The sequence below is a fragment of the Folsomia candida genome, unplaced genomic scaffold (assembly GCF_002217175.1).
Source record: "Folsomia candida strain VU population unplaced genomic scaffold, ASM221717v1 Fcan01_Sc009, whole genome shotgun sequence".
NCBI lineage: Eukaryota > Metazoa > Arthropoda > Collembola > Entomobryomorpha > Isotomidae > Folsomia > Folsomia candida.
Genome location: NW_019091201.1, coordinates 4,954,103 through 4,968,563, shown reverse-complemented (window position 1 = coordinate 4,968,563; position 14,461 = coordinate 4,954,103). Strand labels below are relative to the sequence as shown.

Genomic DNA, 14,461 nt, shown 5'->3' with positions numbered 1-14,461 from the left:
AAAAACATGTCATTCTATCTCCAATTTATCTTAATAATTTATTTTGATATTACAGACTGGATTCGCCAATACCTATAAGTCATCACATGACAATAAAAACAATTACAATTCACAAAATCTTTTATTTTCGGTGTCAAACTTTTCCACAAAAAAAATCTTTTCGAAAATCTTAACTTTTATCTTTTGTCAAGGTTTGAAAACCGAAAATAATTTACGATCAAATAATTTTAATCAAATTACTCGATTTTCTAAATATGATATTTTGAGAGCGATAGTTAATTTCTTCACAAAATATATTTTTGTATGATTGTTGCACTCTCCAACTCTCCACATGGATTTGCATCTTTTTGTGGGTGTAACAGCCCTGGAAATCCTAACCGAGGGAAGAACGGAGCTCAAAATACTGTATATTTTGACAAAGCATTTTTTAAAGTATCCCCAATAAAAAACATTTCAAAAAACAATTTCATAAAACATTTCAATTAAAAAGTACGGTGTAGATTTGGTAAAAGAAATCAGTGTTAAGAATATCAAGTTGCAACCCAATTTGACTCATTTTCTGCATACAATTGGTCATACATTTCCTGAAATTTGAGTGTAGCTCTCCTTAAAAGGTCAAGTTCTGCTTTAACGACTCTCTCATAGTGGTCAGCCTCCCCTTCAAGTTTCCTCTCAGCGTCGCATCTCCTCCTAAGTTCTCCCAACTCTTTGGCCAAATCGGTATCAACGCGTTTAATATTTTCCAACGCAGTCTTCTCACGACTAGCTTGACCTTTTAGAACGAGATCCACGGTGGAAGGGTTCTCCTTATTTTTAGCAAAAATTTCCATGTACTTGGCTGTCTTATCTTTTTTCATATCTTCGTATTTCGCACGAATCGCGGCTTCTTCTTCACTGGTGGAATTTCCCTTGAAACGGAGCAAGTTTTGTTCCCCTTCTTCAAAAACGGTATCCAACTTTCGACGCGTGTAGTCATGCTGTTTTCCGCGGATGTAGCTGAGAAGTTGGCCTTCCGAGAGGAATTGCGGCGTAGGGAGGGGCGTTGGGCCGAAACAAAAGCAACAGTTCGACCGAAGCCAGAAGATAAGGCTGGATAAGGTTATTTCCACTTCGTCGTTTTGGGGGTGACCAAGAAGTGGTGAAGAAAAAAAGAAGTGGTCTGATTGTTCTTGGCCACGTTCTAATCTGGACAGTGAATTTTCCGCTTTTCCCAACGAGGCGGGCAGAGATCTTCGCGATCCACTGGCGACAGTAGCAGAAAATTTCGGACCTGGTTTGAATCTTATGAGTTGCGTTCTATTATCTGATTTTAGGGCGTCGATGACTTTTGCCCCCTTCTTCTTGACCGCTTGTGCGGCATCTTTGACAATGTTTTGTCCCTGAAAAAGAAGTGAATTTTAGGTTTTAAATTTTCAATGGAGGTCTGTCAGCGTATGCTCTCCGATTTTGGGCAAATTAGTGTCAATCGATCACAAATTTGATTAGGATGAAATTTTCGAAAGACACGATCTCCCAATGGGCACGTTTGGCAGGTATATTTGCATCCGAAGCGGAGAAAACGCGCAGTAAATTTGACAAATTTTATACCTTCCAACTTTTTCATTTTCCAAATTTAATTAAGTTATTACTGCACTTTTGTTTTAAAAAAATGTAAGGCTTTGATACCGTTCAAGCAAAAAACATACAGTTCATAATAATTTTAATTTTTAGATTCCATCCAAATTTTACACTTTCCATGATTTTGAGCAAAATTTGTCAAAGCAGCATTGTCAATCGATGACAAATTTAATTAGGATGAAATTTGGGAAAAATATGATCTCCCAATGGGCCCGTTTGGTATATTTGCATCCGAAGAGGAGAAAACGCGCAGTAAATTTGGAAAGTGGAAAATTTTTCAACTTTGAACAGCGTTTTCTCCTCTCCGGATGCAAATATCGCTGCCAAACGGGCCCATTGGGAGATCGCGTCTTTCGCAAATTTCATCCTAATCAAATTTGTGATCGATTGACACTGATTTGGTCAAAATCGGAGAGCATCCGCTGGGAGAATAGGTATCCTATCATCTACAAATCTACATACATCTTTTGGGGGCAGAACATTAATCAGCACTGGCATCACGGAATTATTTGCGTTCCAAATAGTGCTCAATTCGACCAGGTTAAGACGTTTTGTTTTCAGCTCGACCGTCCTGAACATTAAATTAATTAAATTGTTAACTAATCGACCATAATTAATTTAATTAATTATAGGATCATAATCTTTTATCATCATATCACTCACGCCGCTGGTTGGCGAGTAGGGACCCAACGTAAAATTTGAGTATAAAATTTTCCAGTGAAATCCATAATGACTTCGATTTCAGGAAGTAAGACGATAAGTGATTTGACCGTCTCGGCAGTTTTGTCGATATCCAGCAGGATACAATTCGCTCCTGGAAATTCATCTCGAAATTGACGTAGCGTCGCTAAATTTGGGACAATTATGTAAATCACGGAATTGGACTGGGTTGAAGAAAAGAAACTCTGCAGGAATTCATACGCGGGGGAGGTGTGATCTGTAAATAATTAATTGTTAATTAATTATGCAAAAATTAGTCAAGGTATTAAAGACAATGACCGACCAAAGATTGGAGAATGCCTGTCTGCAACGATGAGAAAGAAACACTTGTCCATTTTGCAAGTAATTTTCGAGAGCTAGAAAATTCAAAATGGGAAATTCATTTTCTAAATTTTTGTAAAATATTTTTAGAAATTTTACTTAAATACTTTTTAGTTAGGTTTTTTTTTACCTAAAAGATATTTTGCCACAATATGTATGTTCCGTCCAATCCTGTTTAACTTAATTGTTTGTTAAAAAGTTAAAACATCAGACATGAAAATGTTCGTCGAAATTTAAGAACGTTACAATATGTCGAACAATACGTAATCCTCGCACCGAGCTTCTCGGCTCATGGTTGGTTATCTTCCTCATCCCATGAAAACCTTTGTTATTATCGTAAAAAAGATTTGCTCTTATCAATCCCCGTTAATTACAATTTAGTCTTGTTTGTTGAACAGATGATTGAGTGAAGTTTCTTTCAGTCACTGAACTGAACAAACTTGTTCACTTCGAGTTTGATAAACATTATTATGTTTACTGTCACCAGTGGCCGCGGAAGGGGGACAATGTCCCCACGGTTATTCGGTGTCCACATCATCTGTCCATATTACATAACCTTTAAACCTCTATCCTCCCCCATCCCCCAGTGGTAATGTCCCCACGACTTCTGCGGCCACATGCTAATGCTTAAATATGTAATGTTAATGTACATGCAATGTATGATTATAAAATCGTGGAAATATGACATCAGAGAATGTGGAAATGTTGTTAGCTTGTCACTTTGAAATGTAAAAGCTTTGACGAAACAGCAATCGACGATATTACTCCTGTTGTATTTTTATATTGACAGGTAAAATAATAGGTTTTATCCCAAGTAGAAGAATGATATTGTTACAATGTGATAATCAACGTGTTGGATCACAGTGAATGATGGCCGCTTTTTTCATGTGTATAAAACATTGAAATTGTAAAAGTGCTCATGTTGAGGCAATGTGGTTTGAATGTGATTGCAACGTTAGGATGATATTAATATTGTCGAATTTTACATGCTTTGCACATGCCATTGATGTTAAATAAATGATGCACATTCACATTTAATTCACACCCAAATTTATTATTTCAACAATTAATGATCGTTTATTATTACAAATATCAATACGTCTATGAAAACTTTTCATACAATATTAGTGTGAATTATTATGTACATACTATGTATATTATTTATGTGCACAATTACAATTAATTGATTTAAATTATACACTTTTAAGACTGCAAAATGGTAGGCATAAATATTCATTCGAGGAATCGGACAATGGTAATAGCACGACTTTATGATAAAGGTCAGATTTCTTAATTCGTCTAGACCTAGGAGACAAATTTCGAACCACATATATACATAGCTTTGAGCTTTCACAGGGATTTGTGAAATAATCAGATTTATTACAGAAAACTGTAATTTCCACTTCGTCAGAATCTTTATTAGATTCTGTTACAATAACAATTTCCCCAGATAATAAAGCAAATCCCCTGTCCTTTGGTTTTGTCGAAATATGCAATTCTCTACATTTAGATTTGGTTAACAAATTAGACTGCTCTACCTCATATATTCTACGAATTACTTGTGCGAGCTCGTGTTTTTTTCCTCTGACCATTTTTTTGAGAAGTTGCATGTAGTTCTCAAACTCAAAAGCATTAATTTTTTCTAGGGACCCAAATTTTTTAGCGTCATCTGCTAAATGAATTAACGAATGTACGTTATATACTACAAATTCGGGCCTGTATAACTCGCTAGCTTTTTCAACGAAGGAATTTAACATTTCTCCTGCGTAATTATACCAATCTCTATTATCAGATAATAATATCCTAACCGCAACAGATAACTGTAAAAAATGTTCGTATTTTTCCTGAGACAAAATTCCTTTTAGAACCAGTGGACCTAGGTATAAGAGAAATGTCCTATATTCAGTTGCCTTCCAATAATCGACTTCCACCAGCGACCGTGGCTTGCGATTAAACTCTGACGGTATAAAATTTTTACAGGCAATTAAACGTTCAGAAATCTGTGCAATATTTTGCCTTCCAATTCGCAAAGGAATTGGTCCACTTCTCCAGCAAGATATTAATTTTCTAGTTACACCCAGGCACACTAAGTGCATGTAGTCAAGGACAAAGCTACTAACCATTCCTATTTCTAATTTGGATAAAATGGATTCCTTAACCTGATGATTGTGGTACATATTTCTTCTAAAATCTTGGTCATTTCTTAGAGGGGCGTCCAATTCGCTAAACACTACTCTCCCCAGCCATTGACCTTTCTGAGTGCATCTATCACAACCATAATAACCATTAAATGCAACACAGTTTTTAACAAAATTTCTAGCGGGCGCATCCGCAACTATGCATTTAATGGAAATTTTTCGCACCAAGCCATTAATTTCAACCCCATTGGCGAGCAGCAGTGTGAGCTCTTCAACTAGCGGACCAAGAAGTTGATCAGATTTTTCTGGTTTACAAAATAAACTAAAATACAAGCCAACGAGAAAAGGTTTGCCATTATTTAAAATATCGCCACTTGCCAAAATAGGCCAAAACTGTTTTTTGCTGGAGCGACTGATTGGGAGACCGTCAATTCCTATTTTTAATTCAATTGTTTCAAAATTATCGGTAAACCCAGCAATTTTACTTAATCTCTGCAATTGTCGCTCTAATCCAAAATGATAATACTGCCCACCATCAATTAAATCTATTTTATATTTTGTAGGGGTTTTCATTAATGTTTTGTAAGACTCTGGAAGATTCCCACCAGGAATATTAGCACTTAATAGTTTTAGTAAATCGTCTACTGCCACACCATTTATTTTGTGTTTTGCCACCCATTTCACTAAACCTGATTTAAAATCTTGGTCCGCATCGTTAACTTCATCACTGTCGTACTCACTAGAACTATTAATGGCTTCCTTCTCTAATCCATAACTATATTGAGCCCCATCATTATAAACGGTTGTATTATCTGGTAACAAATTGTCTAATACCGAATTGTCCGAAAGCTCAACCGTACCTACCGAGATTTCATCTAGTGCATCAACTTCAACTTCGCTTATTTCTACTTGACGACATTTCCTATATTATTTTAAACAAAGATAATCTAATCGGTGGAATCTTGAGAAATAGAAGCCGCTGCTTTCCTTGGCCTCGAGTACCGGAAGAAGTCCATCACTATTTCACGAATGGCAAACTCAGTTTTTTCCACTTCTGCAGGGAGTCTCTTATTTTTCTTTGTTGCAGCTGAAAATTAATTTCAGGAATATTCAAATTGATTTTCATATGTTTGTAATTAATTGACGAACCTGTGATGCAATTAACAATATGTTTGTAGATATTAAATGGTTTTTTGTTCTTTCCTAGACCAGTGTAGCTCAAATCTATGGCGAGATCTTCGCTAACAATTCTCTGTAAAATTCGCTTGACTGTTTCGCCGAGACTTTTACCTCCAATGTCAATTAGATAAAGTACCTAAACGCATAAAAAATTAATTAGCTAAAACATGAATTATTTTGGCATTGTTGTATGTATAGTACTTCATCTTACAAATAATTTCCGTTCATCGTCTATAGCCAATTGCGACTCGAGTTGTTCAAGGGCGTCCACACTTTCAAGGGGAAAGATTGGCAATGACGAGAAGTCAGGCTCTTCCGTTTCCGTGTTCAAGTCAAGTCCTACTCCGATTCTATTCTGATTGTTGAGAATTAAGTCCAACTTTTCCAGTATTGATTTTTGTCCAGTTTTTATTGCTGCCAAATGTTTGAGCACAACTTTGTTAAAACCTGAGTAACAAGTTTGTTAAAAAAATTAATCAACTGGCTTAGTATAGTTAGCATAATACCTTATAAAACTACATCATACTATTTTAATCACAATTATACATTTAATATATTTACATATTATTACCTTGTGTCTGCAACCCCAAATTTGCCGATGGTGATGGTACCGGTGATGAATAAATAGGATGGGAGCCGAAATTTACGGATTGGTCATCTTGGTTTACATTTGTATCGTTAGGAATAATAGCTAAATTTAACTGTCCATCACCTGAAGGTGTGGCATTCATATACAAAATTTGGCTTCCTGACGAATCTGTCTCAACATTTGATATGGCTGAACGTTCTAGACAAATCAAAGTAGTTTATAATTTAATTGTGAATATAATTGCAATAAGTATCTGTCTAGTTAAAAAAAACTAACCAACAACTCACCCTCATTATTTCCTGACAAAACGAGGCCCTGGTCAATTTGTGCACGAGTCACGTCTGCTAAGTCGCCTGAAGTTGTTTCAAATAACACATTATTATTTGTGCGCTCAATTAGACAAAAATATGTTATCAATTTTTTGGCAAAATAATTTAGTTTACCAAGTTTAAATAAAGTTTGTGGCACAGAATTAATCACAGATTTAGTAATTTTCTTCGCTTTTATTGGTGGTCCCTCGTCATCTGTCGAATCTGAACTTGACTCTGGTCGCCGGTGGGTGGACCGTTTTGTAGAAAAATTAATATCCAAATCGGATGTGTTTTCGGCTAAAACGGCTGCTTGCTGGGCGGCTTCAAAAGTTTCTATCAAAAAACACCAGAGTTTAAAAATTAACCTAGAATAAAATTATATACTATTTAAAATAGCTAAAAATTTACCAAAATGTCCCAATATTCTGCACGCACATTTTCCCCAACTTCGATCAGGCTTAACTTGTTCTCGTCGTATTTTAGTCAAATTCGTAGCAAGCAACGAGTAGGCCAATAACACTGAGTTTTCGAGATAAGCCACGTTTGCGGAATAACGTCCACTGTTTTTGGGTTATCAGTAGGGAATTCAACAACTAAAAAATTCATTTTGGACAAGACGACGTTTGGCTGTGGGGACGTTAGCATTGCAGGATAGGGGAGGCAGGGGTTTATATAAGATGGGGAGATGATGGGGACATTGAACAACCGTGGGGACATTGTCCCTTTGTCCACACCCTTCCGCGGCCACTGTATTTCATTCACAATCCAAAACTAAACGATACATTTGTTAGTACATTTCTTTAATTAGTACAACCTTCACACGAAAATGCAGGTTTTCCAACTTTTTATCTATGTCAAAATACATTGTTTTAGAGATTTTCGAAACATAATTGACAGCGATAAAAACATAACTTCGTAATATGACTATTATATTTTCCATGCAGATTCTCGTTTTTTGAAATTTTTTGTGGGAATCCAAACCCTGCGAAGAATGAAAATCAAAATGCTGCATTTTCACAAAGAATTCTGACTATGCTCTGAAATATGAGTGTCAAATTCGTGAAAAAATATCTATTGTCCATCATTCAAGTTACATATTTTAATAAATTCGTGTGACAATAGGGGTATGAAATCACATCTATCACACTTTAGACAATTGAAATTACCTGGAATAATTTTTTTAGGTGTCAAACTCTTCCAATTTTTTAAAGCTTTAACCAACGTTACTTTCTCCACGCAAAAATCGTTTAGAAATTTTTGACTATTGTCAGCACGATGTGAGAAAAACAGAGCTTAAAATACTGTACTTTGCCCACGTCTAATTTTAATTGCCAGATTATTACAAAGTAGTCTCGTAATTACGAACATAAAATTGTGCGATTGACTTGAAATTCAAAATTTTAGGGTTTATACATACATATTAAAACCCAAAATTTTGAAAAAGTAGGATGCAAATAAAAACTTACAATTCATAAACACGTCATGATGCACATTTAACGCTAATAAATAAATTAATTACTTATAACAAACTTTCATAAGGCTTTACTTTCACTTTTCTGTTAGCATTTGATTTATTTGAGTGTTTGCAAGTATTGAATTGACAATAAATTGATGAAATACATGCATTGTGAAAATTGCAATATAAGAATTGTGGTGACACAAATAAATAATTTGCATAATTGATTATTACCTAATAAAATTTCCATAGGTGGGCAAAATACTGTCAAAATACGTTCCGTTCTTCCCAGGGTTTAGATTTCCAGGGGGCTGTTACACCCACAAAAAGGCGAAAATCTACGTGGAGAAGGTAACATTCAGTCGAAAATACGGGTTTTTTGAAAAATTAAGTTTTTATCGCTGTAAAAATTCTTAATTTTTTGAAAATCGTGAAAACGTTGTATTTTGACAGCGATTAAAAGTTAATTTCTTTAAAAAAAACCTGGCTTTTCGTCTTTTTATGGGTGTGACACCCCCGGAAACACAAACCCTTGAAAGAAAGGAGTGCAAAATACTTTGCCAAAATATTTTGCACACTTCTGCCAAAATTTGCCTGATTAGTTACAATTACTTTTCTGCCCTACTCTCGACATACTTTTGAATCTCGGGGAAAGCAAAGACCGCTTTTTTCATGGCGTTGAGAGCAGGAAATCCCTCCAGCACGGCGGGGTCGATGGTCTCCTCGTACACGGAGAGGAAATTGGCGACAAAAATGTCGGCCCAGGTACATCCCCCGCCGACCAGCCAAGTCCCCCCGTTTTTTGCGATGATGTCCTCATATTTGGGCAAATTTGTGGCCATAATCTTCTGGAGGTGTTCCTTCAACTTGGCTTCCTGGTCTAGGGAGTCGGCAGAAGTTCCGTAAAAGTAGGTACCCCAAGCTAAATTGGGATAATAATGTACGTATTTTAAATAAAACCCGAATAATACAACCTGATTTAGCCCGAGTCAGGGTGTTGCTAATAATTGAGGTGGGTATAATGCGACCACAAATTTTCCATTTTTCCATACATTTTCTGCATCTTCCAACCCGATTCGTAATTTTGCATGTTCTTCGTCTGTGCAAAATTTCAAGTCGATTGGACAAGGGATCATCCATCACGCAAAAATCGCGATTTTCTAGACCCCCTCCCCCCTGTGACATGTGTAACATAGACACTACATTCATTGGAGCCTTAGACCCTCCCTCCCCCCTCTCGCGTTACGTGACTTATTCGAAATCGCCATTTGAATATATGTAAGAAGGGAAAGTTGAGACACAAAAATCTGAAAGACCTTATTCATGGATAATGCACCTACCGGTCCGAATATCCTGACAAACTTCCACCATTTCATCACATTTTGCAGATTCGATCTCATCTGCACCACAGAGATTGAACCGTTTCGCCAAAAATCGTGAGATCGCGGTCGACGAGTAGATCGTGTTACCTTCAAACTCTAAAATGGGCAGCTTTCCCCACTGCACCGCTGAAAATAGTGACATCAAATGCATATAAAGCGGCGTCTATACTTAGCAAACTTGCGCCAATGTTATAGCTTAACTATGGCGCAAGTTACCAATTAAGATAAGTATTTCTAATCAGATTATGAAATCCCACCTGACTTCATACTCTCCCATTCTGCGTCCTGAATCCGGTTATCTTCGAATGGCACTTCAGCTTTGTGAAACAATAATCTTATCATTTCTCCACCTTTTACGAAGAAAAAATCGTGTAAACGAAATTGGAAATATATTTCTTATGGAAAGAAGGGTATCTGTTATGGTGATCGTTTTGGGCTAAATTTCTTTGAATTTTGCATTATTCTGATCAGTAATTAAGGCGATATTTTGGGCTAATATATTTTATCAAAATCCGGTTGGTTGTCAGTGGTTTTTGATTAGTAAATAGGGCTCAGTGATTCATACCCCGATTTAAGGCTTGGGGAACCGGTTTGCCAGTCTGTCTGTTCGTATGTCTGTTCATTTTCAACTTCGTCAAATGAACCCCGATTGATTAAAAACTTGACGATTTGGCAGATTATACTATCAAACAATTATTCAGTGTGTCTACTATAACTCGAAGGGACCCGTTTGAGTCCCTTCCAACCCACGAATGTAATTACCGTTTTTATCTTATCGGGCTTTGGTGTATAGGCATTGAAAATGTTATGCAAAATGGTAGCAACGCGCAACATGGTTACCATTTTATTAATACCTGTGGTAATTTTGCATGGTTTCCATTTTATTCCCTGTTTTTTGATGCATTTGAATTTATTGCTCGAAATCTAGAAATGTACCATCTTAAATTCTTTGATGAAAAATCACCAATAGTATGACCATCAACATATGCAAATATTTACAAAATCGTTCGTGGGCTTCGTATTTTAATTTGCGTTTTTGTTTTTGGCCTATCTAAATACGTGTTAAACATAGCCCAGGAGAATATTTGTTTCTCCACTTGTGGACATGTACCATTGCTGAAATTTTCAGGAATGGTAGTTTGAAAGTTGTTTGATATCGTATAAAAAAATCAGAAAAATCGTTCGTGGGCTTCATCGTTTTATAATTCATCGAAATTTAGCCCAATACGATCGTCTTAATAGATACCAAGCTTTAAAGTAAAATATGTACCAACCAATTCTAGTATCGAAATAACTCAATTTGTAACCCGGTGGTGGTGGTGGCGGCGGTGGCGTCGGGGGAGGCGGGGGCATCATTTCCCTAAGCATGATTAATTTTAGATGGATAACTACTTATCTAAATTTGTAATTACTTATCTAAATTTATGTTAATTACATGACAATAGCCTGCTCTACTTTCTCCACTTTCTCCTGCGTTTCCTTATCCTGTTTCTCCATCTCTTGTACAGCGCTTCCTCCACAGCACGTGGTTTTAAACATGGTTATTCATTGTCAAAAAATTGATCAAGAATTATGTAATAGTGGATGAATTAATTTACTAACGAGGACACAATTCGTTTGACACCTGCACCGGAAAACGTGAACAATAGAATTGCAGGAAGGAAGGAAGGAAGGAGAAGAACCTCTTCCGGAGAAAGGTTTACATGGACTGACAAGCTTGTTTTTGCATGGAGTGAAAGTTGGGCCCACTCGAGAACGAGTTTACTTTCTGTCTGGAATAATACGCCACCAACAACAGTAATAATCCACTAATAGGTAGACAGGTAAGACAGCTCGAACAAGGGAGGTCTTCCATCGGATGCTCTCAGATTTTGGGCAAACTAGTGGGAATCGATTACAAATTTTGATTAGTATGAAATTTGCTAAAGACAATGGGCACGTTTAGATATTTGCATCAAAAGAGGAGAAAATGCCCAGTAAATTTGGAAAGCGTAGCATTTATCAACTTTACTGTGCGTTTTCTCCTCTTCGGATGTAAATATCTGCCTCTCTGCCAAACATGCCCATTGGGAGATCGTGTCTTTCGCAAATTTCATCCTAATTAAATTTGTCATCGATTGGGACTAGTTTGCTCAAAATCTGAGAGCATACGCTGGGAGGCCTCCCTTGTATGTAAGTGTTTTCCTTGTTACTCTCACACCATGGACGAAAGTAGGCTAAAGTTTGTCTCCTTCTACAGCAGAGGAGTCAACTGAAGAGGAAAAGTTTGGTTGGTTGGCTGTACTTTCACTTTGTCAGGATTACTCTTTTGCACTAATAGGAAATTGAAAAATGACCAAACAAAGGCAGCCATTCGAGTGAAAGTGGGTTCAATAAACGGACGGACAAACTTTAGATATGCATGCAGAACATGAGGATGATATGTATTCAGAAGTTGTATGTAATACCGATGCATGTCTCGATAAGGGGGATATCAGGGTTCCTATGCTTTACTGATATTTTGCATGATACTTTTTGTATCATGCAAATTTTTGCATGCTATGCATGCATTTTTGTATCATGTATTTTGTAGAGAGGGTTACGCAACTTCGAAATTTCTAAAAATCGGATTAATTACAATTTTTAAGTATTTATACGAATTTTGATAATTCTGTTTTCGAGCAAGAAGGTGAATCAAAATTGAGTCATGAAATTCACGTAGATTAAAAATTTAAAAAAGTCTGCTTTTTTAAAATTTCCAACTTGCATACAATTTTAAATTTTTTATGGTTGCGTTATGCGTTTAAAATGCATAATATAGAGACCGCATTTTAAAATTTGCGAATCCAGTAGATTTTATGAATATCTAGATACTTTCTTTGTTTCTATCATCATTAAATACTTAATTATTGAGTATGAATAAATATTGAAATAATGATAATGAAATTGATGACTTTTTTAAATAATAATTTGTGTTCTTTACGTCATTTTTTTACAGCTTAATTTTGATTCACCTTCTTGCTTGTAACCTTTCACGGAATCATAAAAATTTGCATAGATTAACATTTTAGTTGATCCGATTTTTCGAAATTTCGAACTTACATAACCCTCTCTACAAAAACTACCGTTCAAAATAAAGTATACAAACCCTGGACGAGACATGACGTGATATTTAGCACTTACATACATACATAATGTCGAATTGACAAAGAATACGGACACACTCTTAGAAATGGGGTTACGATTATAACCAAAAAGTAAACGTATTTGACTCGAGGTTATGAATTTGTCACCAACTGGTTATAAATTTATTAGCTCTGGTAACAATTTAATACGTAGTCGGTGAAACTTCATGCATAATTAGTCGGTGACAATTGTAACCACTTGATGACACATTTATAACCACGGCGGTAGAGTCACATACGTTAAAATCCCATTTCTAAGAGTGTAAGAGAGGGATATCTTGTATGTATTTCTATCCTTGAGTTAAGAGAGAAGGGGGCATGGACCTACAAAAAAGTGAACGTACATAAATATCTATGAAGAGCGATAAGAAATTGTAATTTGGCTTGTTTGTCGCCCTTCTTCTTTCAGAAAGAATTTTAAATGTCAGGAGCTGTTTGTTATTGTATACTAATTCTGGTCTCATTTCATTTTATTTCCTGTTCTTTACTTTACTACTACCTCCTCTTATTGCATATCATGGCTGATAAGTGTTGGTTGCGAGTGTGGCAATGGGCTTCATTTCATGAATATAAAAGACTTTCACTCGAGTACAAATGCTTGATTTTATTGATTTTTATTGATCCAACGCCGCATTTTATTATACCCAGACGTACATATCACGATAAACTGACAATGAGTAGAAGCAATAGTATTATGTACTTTTACTGTACATGTTGAAGGAATCAGTGTTTCGTTGCTTTGCGGGTTTGTTGTACATTTCTTGCATTGCAAAAAAAGTGCAAGAAATGCGGGGTGCAAGAAACTGGGAGAAAGTGCAAGAAATATGCGCATCTAGTCACGCGCCGTATGAAATATTTCTAGCGGCGCGGGGTAACTTCTTGCGCCTTGCATTTCTCCCAGGTCAAAATATTTAGCTGCGTAAAACCATTTTCAACCCGTCATTTCCCGCACGTGGTCACTGGGACAATGCTTTCACCGCAAGGCTACACAAAAAATATGAGGTGCAAGAAACTGGGAGAAAGTTCAAGAAATATGGGCCATCCAATAACGCGCCGTATGAAGTACAGATGCGGGACGTAGTTTCTTGCGCCTTGCATTTCTCCCAGGTCAAAATATTTACCTGCAAGAAACCACTTTCTCCCCGTCATTTCTTGCACGTGGTTTCTTGCATCAGAATCACTGGAAGGAATAGACAATAATATTATGTACTTTGTAAAGTTAAATGACGTTCATTTTCATTTCATGTCTAACTAAATGTGAGGGGAAAGTTTGGTGAGAATGCGATGGGTAGAGAACTTTATATCCTTTCTCTTAATAATAATCAATACTTTACTTATGGTGTAGTTATCAAACTATTTTTTACACCGTGTCAACACGACATGACATTTCGAAATGGAGAGGTCGTTAACATGAGAAGAATGAAATCGAAAATTGGCCTATTTATTTTTCTGAAGAAAACGATCTGCAAGGTCGAAAAGGTAAAAAATTTGGGCAGAATTTGTAAATGTATATCATGTAAATTGAGAGAATTGGGTTTGAAGACATTGCGTATGTATGTAAATATATCCTGATTTTTGATTTTG

General features: G+C 36.2%; 3 protein-coding genes across 4 annotated transcripts; all 3 read right to left on the bottom strand.

Moving 5' to 3' along the window:
• Positions 1 to 102: 102 nt before the first annotated feature.
• On the bottom strand, positions 103 to 2,838 carry LOC110853772. The gene is made up of 6 exons (XM_035854883.1): positions 2,789 to 2,838; positions 2,621 to 2,693; positions 2,539 to 2,554; positions 2,281 to 2,464; positions 2,080 to 2,188; positions 103 to 1,379 (listed from the first exon to the last, which is right to left on the bottom strand). Exons 4-6 carry the CDS (start codon positions 2,343 to 2,345, stop codon positions 531 to 533), a joined length of 1,023 nt encoding a protein of 340 aa, XP_035710776.1. The 5' UTR covers positions 2,346 to 2,464; positions 2,539 to 2,554; positions 2,621 to 2,693; positions 2,789 to 2,838; the 3' UTR covers positions 103 to 530.
• Positions 2,839 to 3,552: 714 nt separating this feature from the next.
• Positions 3,553 to 7,740, bottom strand: LOC118436578. The gene is made up of 8 exons (XM_035854971.1): positions 7,670 to 7,740; positions 7,284 to 7,435; positions 7,008 to 7,208; positions 6,852 to 6,917; positions 6,547 to 6,762; positions 6,187 to 6,422; positions 5,946 to 6,111; positions 3,553 to 5,883 (listed from the first exon to the last, which is right to left on the bottom strand). The coding sequence occupies exons 1-8, from the start codon at positions 7,738 to 7,740 to the stop codon at positions 5,744 to 5,746; spliced, it is 1,248 nt and encodes a 415-aa protein (XP_035710864.1). The 3' UTR covers positions 3,553 to 5,743.
• Positions 7,741 to 8,416: 676 nt separating this feature from the next.
• Positions 8,417 to 11,538, bottom strand: LOC110854207 (glutathione S-transferase 1-like). Of its 2 annotated transcripts, none has more exons than XM_035855011.1 (5): positions 11,149 to 11,538; positions 10,988 to 11,073; positions 9,971 to 10,030; positions 9,672 to 9,839; positions 8,417 to 9,253 (listed from the first exon to the last, which is right to left on the bottom strand). In XM_035855011.1, exons 1-5 carry the CDS (start codon positions 11,250 to 11,252, stop codon positions 8,940 to 8,942), a joined length of 732 nt encoding a protein of 243 aa, XP_035710904.1. In that variant the 5' UTR covers positions 11,253 to 11,538; the 3' UTR covers positions 8,417 to 8,939. The 2 variants fall into 2 exon arrangements, with proteins under 2 accessions (XP_035710904.1, XP_035710903.1); XM_035855010.1 differs by having other exon boundaries at positions 9,971 to 10,063; positions 11,149 to 11,536.
• Positions 11,539 to 14,461: the final 2,923 nt, after the last annotated feature.

Excerpts from the sequence above, each read along its gene's own strand:
- LOC118436578 (XM_035854971.1), bottom strand. The coding sequence starts at position 7,740 with ATGTATTTTGACATAGATAAAAAGTTGGAAAACCTGCATTTTCGTGTG. Across the intron at positions 6,423-6,546 it reads TTTGGGGTTGCAGACACAAG|GTTTTAACAAAGTTGTGCTC; the intron begins GTAATAATATGT and ends CTTGTTACTCAG. Across the intron at positions 6,112-6,186 it reads ACGATGAACGGAAATTATTT|GTACTTTATCTAATTGACAT; the intron begins GTAAGATGAAGT and ends TTATGCGTTTAG.
- LOC110853772 (XM_035854883.1), bottom strand. The coding sequence starts at position 2,345 with ATGGATTTCACTGGAAAATTTTATACTCAAATTTTACGTTGGGTCCCT. Across the intron at positions 2,189-2,280 it reads CCTACTCGCCAACCAGCGGC|GACGGTCGAGCTGAAAACAA; the intron begins GTGAGTGATATG and ends TTTAATGTTCAG. Across the intron at positions 1,380-2,079 it reads ATGTTCTGCCCCCAAAAGAT|GGACAAAACATTGTCAAAGA; the intron begins GTATGTAGATTT and ends CTTCTTTTTCAG.
- LOC110854207 (XM_035855010.1), bottom strand. The coding sequence starts at position 11,252 with ATGTTTAAAACCACGTGCTGTGGAGGAAGCGCTGTACAAGAGATGGAG. Across the intron at positions 11,074-11,148 it reads GTAGAGCAGGCTATTGTCAT|GGAAATGATGCCCCCGCCTC; the intron begins GTAATTAACATA and ends AATCATGCTTAG. Across the intron at positions 10,064-10,987 it reads TTATTTCGATACTAGAATTG|GTGGAGAAATGATAAGATTA; the intron begins GTTGGTACATAT and ends TCTTCGTAAAAG.